Source organism: Suillus discolor (genome assembly GCF_016758755.1).
Source record: "Suillus discolor strain FC423 chromosome Unknown F5147scaffold_9, whole genome shotgun sequence".
NCBI classification, from domain to species: Eukaryota; Fungi; Basidiomycota; class Agaricomycetes; order Boletales; family Suillaceae; genus Suillus; species Suillus discolor.
The window spans coordinates 377,135-391,760 of NW_024541256.1; the positions used below are offsets into that span (position 1 = coordinate 377,135).

Sequence of the window (14,626 nt, forward strand, 5' to 3'; positions counted from 1 at the left end):
AGCAGCCTGCTTCGGTGCATGTGAACATCAAAGTCCTATTAGTAAGTAATACAGAAGTGAGGCCTCGATGTAATCATATGTGATTTGATGATAACACTTACCTGGACGTCGGTACACAAATCCCGGGCCAGTCCTTCAATGGCACTATGGATCATCGAGGCTGTGACCTGAATTTAGCGAAGTGAGTAGAAACACAATTAATCACCGCAGCACAATGCATATGTATTACATGTTACTGAGTATAATAGCACATGTTGTGAGTCTTGGTTGGATCAGATGTCATGGATGAAATAAAGTTACTTATGTCTGTATTGAAATGAAGAACACTTGAAAAGATATTACCAGACAAGGACCCAAGTTGCTTTATATGGTGAAGCAATTTGTACAAATGGTCGATTCAATGTAATAATGGGAGTTGCAAGTCCTATCCCGTCTAGAGACTGTAATCAGCATCGATAACCTTCGACAAATAACTCACGCACTGAACAATTTACCAGCGTATCAAGCAATCCTGAATGGCGATATTAGTCAGTGCGTGACCAATATGCAGGCTTCCGATGATGTTTGGGGGAGGCATCGGAACCACAAAGACGCCCTCTGGTTTAGTATCCCCATTTTCTGTGGTCTGAGGCTTGAAGAAGCTTTGAGCCTCTGTCATATCCCGTATTCCGGACCTACATCTGACAATTTTCCCACGCCTCATCCGGACCTCCGGACCCCCTGTCCATGTCCTTTATCTGTCCAGATGCCTGTACACCCGGATCCCTGTACCTTTGCATATCCACACATCCGGATCCGAAACCCGGACACTCAAATCTGATATCCACTTGCCAGGATCTCCGGATCCGACCTATGCTTCATATCCAGACCCAAACCTTAAATCAGCGCTCATCCCCTTATGGTAATCACCTGTTTCCGGACCCGGACCAATCACTCCCTCATATCCAAACATCTCCAGACATCCAGATCCGACCCGCGTCTATCTTCCGTGCCTTTTCCCTTTGTATGTTCCTTCTCAAGTTAGTCTATACTCATTTTCCGTACCTCATTTCATTTCTGCCTTTATTTTCCTATGTTCTCATTTCCGTCTTCATTTACTATTTTCCGATAGACTAGTGTTTGACTTTTCTGCATCCTCCGTCCACAGCCTCGCATAGCTTCAGACTGCGCTGACTGATTCTCCATTATGTCCTCCGTAGTATATAAACCCTGTAGAAACTCCTGTATTTCCTTAGTCTAAATATTACACATATTAGTCCTCGCACTAGATCTCACACTAAGTCCTCATACTAGTTCTAGTCTTCCGACTTAGTCAATATCCATCCCAGGCCTAGGGAGGAATTCCCTAGGCCGAAGCTCCGCTCCTCCGCTCCTCCGCTCCTCCGATCCTACACTCCTCCAAGTTTCCGGAAGTCCCTCCGGAACTTTCCCACGGTCCTCCGGACCTATTCTGCTTCGGACTTTGTCCCTGCAGCCTTTCCTCTGTATCCATTCTACTCAGGATTCATCCTGAGTAGCCATTACACATATCTGTACCAGGACGAAACCTCATAGTAATTTCCGGAAGTTCCTCCGGAAGTTTCTCGCACTCATCCGGATCCAGATAGTCCTTCCGGACTTTCCCGCGCTCCTTTGGAAGTCCTACGGACTTCCTTGGACTTCCTCCGGATGTCATCTGCAATTAAGGGCACATACTCGGGTAAGGGGCGCAGCGCACGAGCTGAAGCCAAGCCCTTCGGAACCAGTCCTACCCTTTGTGCACAGTCTTAACAGCCTCCCACCAATCATATCAAGCAGACTTGATTGCAATAGGATTATACCCACTTGCCATTGTCGGTTGAGACATATCTATACAGTATCAAGAATGAAAGAAAAAAAGTGTGAAGAAAAATGCACCTTTTTGCTCACCCTCCAAGCCAGGATCATTTGGAGTCATTGCCATTGCTAAAGGTTGAATAGGTTGTGATCGGTGTATTGAACAAAAAGGAAGCCATAATGACCTGAATGGTCAAATCAGTATATGAAACATATGGACATGCTAAAGACTTACTGCGACCTCCCCCTCCTCCACTGTACATGGCCATTTCCTCTAGTTGTTGTGGTACATCGGCCTTTGCCTCACACAAGATAGATATCAACTCATGAGCAGACTTCAAGTTATTGGTAGTGAAGTACGTGTATGAGGTACCTTTTATGCCAGTACGCTAAGAAAAGTTAGACCAAGGATTGGTGGGCTGAGTGAGAGCAACTTACTCTCATATGACCAATATGATGGATATAATCTTCACAGTTGTTAGGGAAGTCGTAGTTCTAGAGAAAAGTTAATAGGCGATCAGTACTAGTAATGGACCACTACAACACTCACAATTACATATCAATCCTTGACATCTGTGACACCAGTAATGCAATACAACCATGTCACATACAGAACAAGAGAATATTGAACATATAGCACATTGCACAATCAATAACATGACAACAATAAAGAGACACAAGCGCATCCAACATAACAAGGAACAGAGATTGGATGACCTCATACAAAATATCATTCATGGCACATCACAAGATCGGGGGACATGTAGCATGAACAAAGGGCATCGTGGTCCAGGAAGACAGGTACCAAGCACATTGAATTCCTCGAGAACCCAATCATGTTCCTGCCTGTGGGAATGTTCAATAGAGATCGAGGGAGTAATAAATAAAACCTACTGTTCTTTGTTGCCATGGATGGTGAGGGCTGGCCAAGGTGTCTTGGTGATGGTATTTGGTGATGTCATCTGCAACACGTTTCGAGAATCGTCCCGACAAATATAAGTACCTTAGCATTCTCAGAGCTGATATGATCAAGATGCCTGATCAACTTAGCATGCTTCTTGAAGTCACTGCAGACTTCGACAATCTGCTGAACATTGTGGTGGGCAGTGAGTTCCATAGACTCAATGTTGACCTGAATCACGTCATTTGAAAAGTCCTGTACATACTGAGATTAATCATGCAACCATAATATGTTGAATGTTTACATTTGTGAGTTTCTGCACATCCTTCAGCCACATAGCACTAAACATCAGTGTCTGACGATCAGGGCGAATCTGAGATACAATCTTGTGTATCTGGGGCTCGAGTCCAACATGCAATTGGCCTCATCCATGACTAAATATGTGACGTGATGAAGATTGGTCTTTGATGTCTCCAGCATATCAATGAGCCATCCAGGAGTGGTGATCACAACCTCAACACCACATTGCAGGTCACGAATTTGAGGACCTTTAGGAGCGCCACCATAAATGGCCTGAGTGTTGTGGATGCGAGAGCTTGACCTATTGATACATCAGCAAAAGCCAACACAGTGAGGTGACAAACATACCCAAATTTCGTGCACTCCTGCTGAATTTGATCACCAGTATGAATTCATAACTGAGGAGTCATCTTCAGGAGAGCCTCATCTTCTGCTTCTTTGTAGATGTCCTTGATTCGCTCAATCCAAAGTTGCAGGTCTTTACTAATAATGTGTGTACAACTCTAGCTGTGACACATTGATCGCCATTGCAACCACATATTCAGATAGAGGGATCTCACTTTCCGTGCTGTTGCCTGAAAGGACGAAGAGCATATGGGTGCACAGTAGAATGAACAACATTAAATTATACTTGAAGAGACTTGACACGAAGGAACATGTCAGTGTCCACGGTGTGCATAACAAAGTAATCTCCATTCGTTTCTGGATCTTTGGCGAGCGCAGCACCTCGGATAATCGACCAGACCAAAATGATCTCAGATGATGACTGAGGTTTTGTGTGTACATGCCACAATCCCAGATTAACATCCTGCCTTCAATGAATACTGATACCAGCATCATAAGGATGTACAAGGGCCAGAGGGAAATGAGTATTACCAATCGAGCAGCCAAACAAGTATACAAGGTGAGCGATGAACGGTTTGCCAGTAGTTTTGATGATGACACAATCAAACCTTGGTGATCCATAAAATTTTGGGCTGCACTGAAGTAAGTCTTGGTGCATGCGCCAATCAACCATGGATTCGTAATTCACCTGCAGGAATCGGAACTCTGTAATCTACAAGAAAAATCATTGAGGATGGTCAATTGCAATATAGAGTAAGATAGTGCACCTCATCCTCGGCTCTGAGATGAAGGGCCCTTCCATCTGGTAAGGGAATGTCATTCTGCGGTAAGAACACATCCAGGAAGCCATTTAGCTTTAACCGAAAGTCATTGAAGGCTCTATCAGTTTCATGTGCACATGCAATGTCTGAAAAAGAGTGTTGGCCTTGCTTCGAACCTAAGTGCACATGGACGACAGGGTCTGCTGCTAATTCAATATCCAGAGGTTCATTTGTCTCTGGGTCATTGGTAGCCTTTTGAACATAGTCGTCGAGCTCATCGAGCTCGGTATGCATACATGCCGATGTTAAAATCCAATGATCATAGTTCAAGATCTGTAGCTTGTAAGTAAAACATTAGTTTTGTACACTCAATGTGACAAACTTGAGGAGCAACATCCTTAAAGTTTGTCCGTCAAAGGTAAATTTTCTGTAAAGCACCATGCATCTTCTCATTTGGCTTGGTGTTGTAGTTACGTGTCACACCTTTGGCCAAAATATTGTCGAATATGTGGGTGATCATGTGCTTTTTCGGAAAGTTCCAATTTTTATTTGTTTCAGGCTGTGATGCAGTAATATATTCCTGTTAACATCAGACGAGTCAAACAATTACTAAAAATGATTAACAACATCTGAAAAACTTATGTCCATCAATTCCGAGAATGTAACCAAGGTCGCCCTTCCAGCCACAATAGTCTCCTCAGTGTGAACTTCGAATGAAGCATAGATGCCGAGCTCAAGATAATAGTGGATGCAGCGTAGAAGGAGGTATCCTATCTTAGACTTCAATTCGAGTAGGACATCCTGCGCTGTAAAGAGAACCAGCTTTTATTTAAAGTCTGTGTCAGTACAAAAAAATCATGTTCGAAGTTGGTGCTCGTACCTTTGAAATATCCTTGTGAAATGAACCATCGTTGAAATTGACTGACATGACAGCCTTAAAGTGCATCAAGTTGGGCCATCGTGGAATGACATCAAAGCTAAGGCGGTAAGTCAGCACCACGATGAGCTCATATAACATTTAATTCACATACTTTGCATCAAGTTTGGTAGCAGCTTCCCATCCAAGATCAGAGATCCAGAATAGAAGCTCCTTCCATAGATGATCCTCCCATAATCCCTCATGATTCATATGCAGGCGATCAATAGAAAGCGCCCAATTAACATCTGCAAGAAATTTTTTTGAAAATAGATTCTTTCATTCGACAAAATCAACAAGTCTGTCAACAGTGGCACAAAAACACATACCTTGACATTTCGGAGTGAGTACACCTTTAGGTCCTCTTCCCTCTCTTTTTCCATACATTTTGCTCTCACAGTGTGAAGGACCTGTTGGGAATCGGTACTCGTACGCAATACAAAGACACGATTGGCTGATTGTTCATCTCAAGGAACTCGACAGACTGGGCATGGAAACTTGCCCTTCAGACCACGAATTAATGCCATGACACATCTATAGTAGGTAAGCCTGATAGTAGAGCAGTAAACAAATGGTAACACATACTGTTCTTCATAATCTCCGCTTAAGATCAATATCAAAGGCCAGAGACAGCGCCAAGTCTGATCCCTGCATTCAAACCAGTAGCCATTTTTCGAGTGCAGCTCGTGTTACAGTTCTTAGGCTTACCTTCACCTTTTCACCACTTCACATCTTCACTTGTCACCTTTTCACCTTTCACTTATTCACAGAACTTCACAGAACATTCTACCTAATTCCCTTGCGCCATTATTACCATTGGACAATCACCATTCAGACTCCCCTTGTATATTGGAGCTCCACTTCAACTCTACATATATAGTAGTCAGTATTTACCTTGTATGTTTCTCTAACTTGACCTTAGCAATCTACCTTGTAAACCTACAGCTAGTAGTAAAGGGGGTTCATTGTTAATCGTAACAGCTCGATTGACTTGAGAAGCTGGTAGAAGGATTTGTACCACACTGTGTTTTTGAAGTCTACAAAGCTCTTCTTTCTTGTATGTTTTGATCCTCGGCAACCTAACAGCATAGTAAGTAATAGTAGTGACACATTATAAGATACTAGCAATCGGCAACCAACCAACAACGCAACCTCCTCCTGGGGTCGTATTGCCATTGTGAATGTGAACAGGCAGGTTTGCGATGCATGCAACAATTGGATATCCTTTTGCAGTCCCAAAAGTAGATAGTTTATTTTTGTCAGCATACAGAATGAACACAAGTGGCTTTGCATCTGGCTGAAGTTGAGACTACAACAGTAGTAATGTTGACAGTTTTTAAGTACAATACAGGAATCGAAACCTGAAAAACATACTTGTGCATTCCAGAAGGCGTCAGCAGTCCATGGTTCATCAATGAAGCGGACGAACTGTTCTCCATTAAATTTGGAAAGTCATTGAGTGTCAAATATAAAGTGAGGTGCAAGATGACTGTCTTGCAATAAATCAAGCACCCAGTCCCAGAGAGGGCAGTAATGCATCTCGAACTCATGTGTCTCATTGTCATACTCAACAGATACTACATCCTTTTGACACTAGTGCACACTACATATTAATGAGGTTTGATAAATGCACAAAAAGGAAAACAATCACCAGTGTATACCGCTGCGAAGCCATTTCCCACAGTGAGCGAACCTTGTTGTGACTTTGCAATGTAAATTTGTCTGTGCCACTGGCAGATCGATGCACAAGATCAAGCAATCGGTTCATCTGTTCCTTGGTCATTGCAGCTTCAAGTGCGATCTCTGCAACTTCGAAGTCCAGTCGTGTCCGGAAGGGTTCCCATGGTGAGTTGTTACAAGGTACCTGGCCCTCTGAAGAGCAGCTGCGAGAAAAATCTGCAAAGTGATGTACAATGGAAGGAAGTTTGCTATGTGTATGGTATTCAACTTTGATATCATCAAGCTCATAAGCCTGAGGGAGCTCGTCGGGATGATTGAGATCAGGAGTGTCAAGGTCAGGTAAGACAACAGCATCAAAGTTGATCAATAGGCGTCTACGTGGCGACGGCCCTTGCATGTCTTATATAGATGAAATTTAGTGAATCTTGCAAAGTCAAACGGCAAGGCAATCATACCAATGTCATTCTCTATACCCTCCTTTTCTGATATGTTGCCTTCGTCTTGTGCTGCCCATATCGTGAGAGGGTTTACTATATAGTTATACCAGAATGGTCAGATACATGATGAAATCACTGATAGCGTGTGTGCTCACTCACAGATCCAGACTGTGTGCCTTCAAGACCTCGTTGTTGTTTGCGAAGTCTTCGACGCTCCATTCAACGTGCTGTACCATTCAAATTATAACTGTTAGTACATTAAAACATCATATTCAATAGCTTACCTGTTTGCTCAGCAGTCCGAACTATCTCGGCAAGTTCGTCATCCTCACATTGTTCCTGTCCTCTCTTTTGACACTTCTTTAAGTGCGATGCTAACCCACAGGCTTGAATTGCTGGACTGCAAAGGCTGCACTTGGTGGTCTCTGATGTTTGCTGCCGCTTTGCAGGCAGTGTCTTGGGCATTGGGGTGTATCTTGGGCGATGGAATCAGAGAAAGGTCACGGTGAGTGCTGCACATATGCCTGACTATGTAATAATAACTTGGAGCTTATCGTAACAATATTGAAACTCAGTCTAGATCTAGTAATCACAACGTGATCTGATCATAATGGTGGTCATAATGATTCCAAGGCATGTTATAATGTGGGGGCATGATAATGCCGGAAAAAAATCTCTGACACAATAGATGACACACCAGCACATGATTGACTTACTGCAGGTAGGTCTGAATTCAGGGGAGGGATAACAGATGATGTGCCAGCACAAGATTGACTCGCTGTGGGTGGGTCTGAGTCCAGAAGAGAGAGGGATGTGCCGGGGGAGGTTGCAAGGAAGGGATATGCAGGAGGGAGGAACAACAGACAATGCGCCAGCACAAGATTGACTTGCTGCGGGTACTAGGGAGGTTGCAGGGGAGGGATATGCAGGAGGGAGGGACGACAGACAATATGCCAGCACATGGTTGACTTGCTGTGGGTGGGTCTGAATCCAAGATAGAGGAGGTATGCGCCAGGGTGCGACAAACTGATGGAGCATGTCAGAGCTGCATGATGAGGACAAAAAAGTAATCACCTGCATCTAATTCAATGCCAGAGGATTGTGCCACTTCACAAACTGGTAGAGTGTCAGTCTGTGACTGTTGCTGTCGCCAAGGTTCGTCTGTCGATCAATGTTCTGGTTTATTTCCATAAGGTACATGCTCCCTTAGGATGGAAGGGTATGAAGACACGGCCACACAATACAAATTTACTTGATATCAGGGATTCCCGAAGTGCTGAGCCAACTTTATCCTAGGTAAGGTTATCTGGCATGTGGACTTGGAGGATGTGCCAAGACACCAAGAACTGAGATAGTCTGAGGCATATTTTTGAAGGATGGAGTCTAAATCAATTTAGATGTCAGTATGGGATTCAGAAGACTCTGAGAGATAATAAAATATCATACCTTAATCGTTACAGTGAGAGTTCACAGTGATGAGGGAATTGATGATGATGGTACTGTCAATGTTACAGTTGTCAAAATTAATGGGATAAATTGATTTGGACATGAAACACTCACAAAGACATTGATCAATCTGGCCACCGATGACATTGACAATCTGATTCATTGTCAGATGACGTCCGAATCGACGACAATCTGGGTCAGAGTAACAATAAATTTTACTGTCAATAAAAATAAGTTAAATGGATGACAGTAAGTACGACTTCCTAATAATAACCAATAACAGTCTTGATGATATGAGTTAAGTGGGGGATGAACAAGATTTGGTGCTGCAGGTCCATGTTACTCATATTGTTGACATTGCTGTCGAGAACAATTGAATTAAAAGAGTTTGACTTTGTAACGAAAGTATTGAACTTGTTTGACATTGTTATGATCCAACCAGAAATGGAATGACTCACACAAGCTTCAAAGGTCTTACTAGGCATTAGAATGTTCAATCCAACCTTTAATTTAAACTGTCGTATAGTAATATCAGTGTGAATCGGTCTGGACTATCCTCAGTGTAGAGTGATTTATTGATAGAGTCGAAATCAACACAACAATGCAAGCAACTATTGACAGTAACAAAGTGACAAAAGTACCAAAACTAGAGAGGTAGAAGAAACTCAATTAATCAAATCGAGAAGCAAAAATATGAGTGAGACAATGAGTGCAACATAAAACTGATGTTACCATGATTCATTTCCCTGACTTCTTAGGTCTGCCGTGAGCAGCACATTGTTTGGCTGCCGGTGGAGGGGCCAATGGAATGATTGGGGCTGCATCCAGCTCCGTTGACAGTTAGCTATGCTTCCTTGTCGCTTCATTATTGCCATATTCAGCCATCCCGATCATACTGGTCTGGCTGCCACCAAGTGCACCAGCCTGAAATGCGCAAATTTGTTGATTTTACATGAACTTTCATTAGGAAAGTGAAGAAATGAATTTTGTAATAGCAAAAGTGTAGCAAATGATTGTGTATCAGATTGCCAGGGGCTTTAGCTCATGGCAATATGGCACCAGGTGGTAATTACACTGGTGCTATTCATTCCTGCATTTGCCCTATCACATTTTGATAAATGGTAAGTCCTATAGCTTTGATAGTATCATCTTTTGCTGCTGGCTTAGCTGTATACACTTGGTTCCATAGCAGATCCATGGTTGGTCCACCGAGGACATTGTTCAAGTGCACTTGCACATGAGTTCACTCAAGCAAGTGCATATACCAAGCACCAACATTTATGCATGAAAGGCAAGAAGCAACTATTCTCTGCTTTATCAAAAGCAAAAGATTTGTTGGGCTCTGTCAAATGGTCTCAACTGTCTGCTAACAGCTGCAGGCAGGATGTGTGTGCTAGCATGGTGTCTTCAAGTCTGCAAGTCCGCTGTCCGCAAATCCCCTCCTTATCCTCCAACTAGCTGATTAATATAGAGGTTTTGCGAACTTCATCAACCATTACCCCTGGGGAGATGTTATGTTCAGATTCTTTGTTGTAAGCTGATGCATAAATTTCAATGTCTGATATTTAACTTAAAATTTCGTTTACTAAAGTAGATGATGGTCTACCATTGGTGCAGCATAGAAGCTGCCATGTTGGTGTTCCTCTGCCCCTCTGCTTTAGACAATATGAGAATGTGCTCCCTCAGCTGCCTCCTAGCATCCCTAGCCTTCCTAGCCACATCCCATGACAACCAAAGGCTGGCCCACCTGCAAATTCTGTACAAGATGCTCCTTTCCATACATCAAGAAATATATTTGGCCTGGTACACCAATTTTTCTCTTCAGTACCGCCAAGTCATGACCCGGAAGAGACTATGATGCTTCAAGACATCAGTTCTATCCCCACCCTCTCTCCAGGAGACTCAGATACCACTACAATTCCTCACAACAATTCTTTTCATCTGTACCCCAATGAATCTTTCTTTAAGCTTGGTCACTAGTATTGAAATGGTAGTGCACAGAAATCACATCAGAGCTTCAAAGATTTGCTCAATATTATTGGACATCTAGACTATGATCTGGACGATGTGTGGCATATGCACTGAGATAAGATCAACTCCCAATTAGACACAAGTGTTGGTGAAGGAGAAGAATGGGAGGATGAGGATGCTGGATGGCACAAAACGGAAGTGACCATCAATGTTCCCTTTTCTCAAACAACAGCTCAGCTGGATATTCAATCTTATGTTGTAGCAGATCTGTACCATTGGTCTCTTGTGTCTGTCATCCAGGAAAAGCTCGCAAATGCTCATGATGATGAATATTTTTATTATGAGTCATATCAGCTGCGCTGGAGCGCTCCTCATCTTCCACACAAAGTAAATATTCAAGGAAAACTCTATACGTCACCTGCCTTCATAGATGCTCACTGCAAGCTTCAAGAACTACATGGGGAGGTGGGATGTGAACTTCCTCATGTGGTGGCTGCACTAATGTTCTAGTCAGATGCTACACAGCTTACTATGTTTGGTAATGCGAAGCTGTGGCCAGTGTACATATACTTTGGCAACGAATCAAAATACCACTGATGTAAACCGTCATGTAATCTAGGTAATCATGTAGCTTATTTTCAGAAGGTATGATGGTCATTACTTTTCATTTTCATTCAGACTTACATACTTTATAGCTTCTGGACTCATTCAAAGATTTCACAGGGATTTACACTGAAGGAAAGGGAGTAGGCCATGAATGCACAACTCATCATCACCATGAAATGTTCCAAGTGCAATGGAAAATTTTACTTAATGATGAATTCTTAGAAGCATATGAACACAGGATCATGGTTTTATGCTGTGACAGCCTCAAATGCCGGTTTTACCCTTAGATATTCACTTATTCTGTAGACTATCCTGAAAAGTGAGTCATGAATATTGATCTACAGAAATCAAAGCTCACCTGAGCTAGGGTCCTCATTGCCACTATCCGGCTTATCATGAGGAGTCAGCTTGTTATTGCCACATGCCGCCAAATCTATGACAATCATTACAGCGTAGATAGCACAGTGGTCAAGGTACTTCTTAAGCCTGAGTCATGGGTTCTGACCTCTGTGAGCATGATTCTTGATTTTTCCTTACTTTTGCTAACTCTCAAGCAGAATGTGTTGTCAGATTGCTTGAGTCCATTTGGATTTAATGTATTTGTATTGCTTATCATTAATCTTCTGCACGAGTTTGAGCTCGAGGTATGGCATATGCTTCTGGTACGAATAATGCTGAAGATTCTCACCTCTTTGAACAAGGATTTGGTGTATGAACTTGATAAGAGGTTTGTTGAATGCATATTTGATGATAACTTGTCAGGTTAACACTCGACTTAGGTATAGACAGGTCCCTCCATTTGGGCCAGCGACCATCAGATGATTCTCTTCCAATACATCTGATATGTCAAACATGGCTGCTCAAAACTTTGAAGATCTCTTACAAGTATGATTATGTAACTACTCTCATTTGTATTCATGAATTAACATTGTCCCAGTGTTCTATCTCAGTTTTTGATGGCCTTCTCCCTGATGATGGTCATAATACAATTATCATTGATCTTCTATTCCCTTTCAGATCCTTTGGTCTGTATACTTTTTGAACTCTACATGCTCAGAAGGTCTGTCTTTGTTGATTGCAAATCCCTTTGAGCATTAGCTGACTTTGCGTCATTCATTATCCTCACTCAGATTCCTGCCTTCCTGCACCAGTATGGCAAATTCAGACCTTCTCATGCACATAACAAATAAAAAACCTAACAACACTATTTTGATTTACGACCAAAGTCTTGATGTAAACTTGGAGGGATAAGTAAAGGAACAATCCAATTCTTTCTAAAGGTCTTGACTTGGTTGAAGAAAAAAAAGAGCAGGTTACACATCAAACCTTCAAGTTTGATCCTAATGACCTGGGGAAGGAGAAAAAATACAAATTTATCAAGGCTGAGATTCTTTATTGTGCTTGTTTAAGTGGTTGCCAGAGTCAAAATATATTTCTCTTAAACTAAGCAGGTCTGTAATCTGTATAATGATGTGTATTGAAAGAACTGACAAAATGCAAATAAATGTGCCTTGAGGATTTACTTTTGAACGAGTTCATTGGAAGTACATTTAACTAGTCTTAGCCAAGCAGTTCATAGAACAAAATCTAAATCTGTCTGTGCAGGTTTAAAACCTGCTAAAGATGAAATTGCAAGTAATCATCAGACTCAAAATCTGTTTCTCTTGAACCATGACAGGTTTAAAACCTGTCAATGATAAATTCTTTTTTTCTACAAAAATATGTCTTGATATTTCCTCATGGTGTTTTAAATCTGTTGAATGGTGCATTTTTGCTATTAGAACATGTCTTAAATATCTGTTCATGGACAGCATCTCAGACATTAATCTTGATAAGGAAATGTCAAGGTGTGATTTCATAGAACAAAAATGTTGTTAGTGGCAGGTTTGAAACCTGCATAGTTCATGTCATATACCAGTTTCTACACAAAATAGTCAAGATGTCTGTATCTTGGTGAATATGACACAGATCCAATAGTGGTATATGTACGATCCTGCTGTAAGTACCCACCATTATTTTCAGTTTCTTGCTCACACGAGCATAGTCAAAATGTCCAGAGCATCCAACCATTAATTTATATGACCTTAATGCTCAAATATTTGTATCAAATTTAAAAGACTCCAATTCAAGTGCTTGGTGTTGAGAAGTGGTTATAGCATAGTAGGATGAAGATTTAGAGTTGGACGATCTGTGAGATGGTGGTAGAAACTTATTAAGAGGTAAAGAATATATTGTGCTGTGTGAATAATTCTAAGTGTGCTCTCAGGGCCTAAAGGAAAATTGGAAGTAAAGTGAGTATGTAAGTAAGGGTTCATAACACGAAGATATAATATATTTGCGCATAGCACCAGAGATATTGTAAGAATACACAGAAATAGAATAGAAATGTGCACTGACAAACCAAAACACACATGAGATAGACAGACAGAGGACAAATGATAGAGCCAAAGGTGCATACACTGATGTGCAAAAGAAAGTGCTTGTGCTAGTAAGTGTGGGCTGAAATGCCAGGTGCACCAAATGAAATATGAGTCAAACTGTGCTATGGGAGTGCTTGCAATGATACAGTGGTAGTGCACTGTAGGAAGCTAAGTTACAAAGACCAGAAATAGGTGCATATGCCTCACTAAACATGATTCTGCAAGGCAGAGCCAAAGTGCTTGTGAAGAGAGTATGTAAATATATGTAACTTGGTGGGCAATGGCATGGATGAAGACCACCATATCATAAGTGCATGAATTCACTGTATTCTGAGCTTTCATATTTTTGTACTTGCATCAGGACATGTCAGGGTGTAATTGCATAGAATAAAAATATTACCATTGGCAGGTTTGAAACCTGCAAAGTACAAGAGAAACAGATTTTGACTCTGATGATAACTTGACTAAGGCTAATGAAGATCTATGTCTGAGATACTGTCTATGAGCAGATATTCAAGGCATGTTCTTATAGAAAAAATGCGACATTCAACAGGTTTCAAACCTGTTGCACTCCAATAGAAACAGATGTTGATTCTGTTGGGACAACCACTTGACTAAGCACAACTCTGATGAGCTTGTAAGCAAATTGACCATGAGCATGTGTCAAGGTGCAGTTTCATTAGAAAAATAAATTCTATCATTGGCAGGTTAGGTTTCTTTGTGTTCTATGAAATCACACCTTGACATTTCCTTATCAAGATTAATGTCTGAGATGCTGTCCATGAACAGATATTTAAGACATGTTCTAATAGCAAAAATGCACCATTCAACAGATTTAAAACACCATGAGGAAATATCAAGACATATTTTTGTAGAAAAAAAGAATTTATCATTGACAGGTTTTAAACCTGTCATGGTTCAAGAGAAACAGATTTTGAGTCTGATGATTACTTGCAATTTCATCTTTAGCAGGTTTTAAACCTGCACAGACAGATTTAGATTTTGTTCTATGAACTGCTTGGCTAAGA

The 14,626-nt window shown here is 41.5% G+C and overlaps 1 protein-coding gene across 1 annotated transcript; it reads right to left on the bottom strand.

Annotated features, from left to right (window-relative positions):
- Positions 1-3,641: 3,641 nt before the first annotated feature.
- Positions 3,642-7,374, bottom strand: F5147DRAFT_743848 (uncharacterized protein; the record flags this gene model as incomplete). Its single annotated transcript, XM_041439632.1, has 16 exons — positions 3,642-3,824; positions 3,867-4,073; positions 4,129-4,455; positions 4,505-4,519; positions 4,604-4,702; positions 4,750-4,944; positions 5,003-5,099; positions 5,154-5,314; positions 5,368-5,464; positions 5,624-5,686; positions 6,018-6,117; positions 6,161-6,347; positions 6,413-6,471; positions 6,529-6,631; positions 6,690-7,019; positions 7,315-7,374. 16 exons carry the CDS (start codon positions 7,372-7,374, stop codon positions 3,642-3,644), a joined length of 2,283 nt encoding a protein of 760 aa, XP_041296621.1.
- Between the last annotated feature and the right edge of the window lie 7,252 nt (positions 7,375-14,626).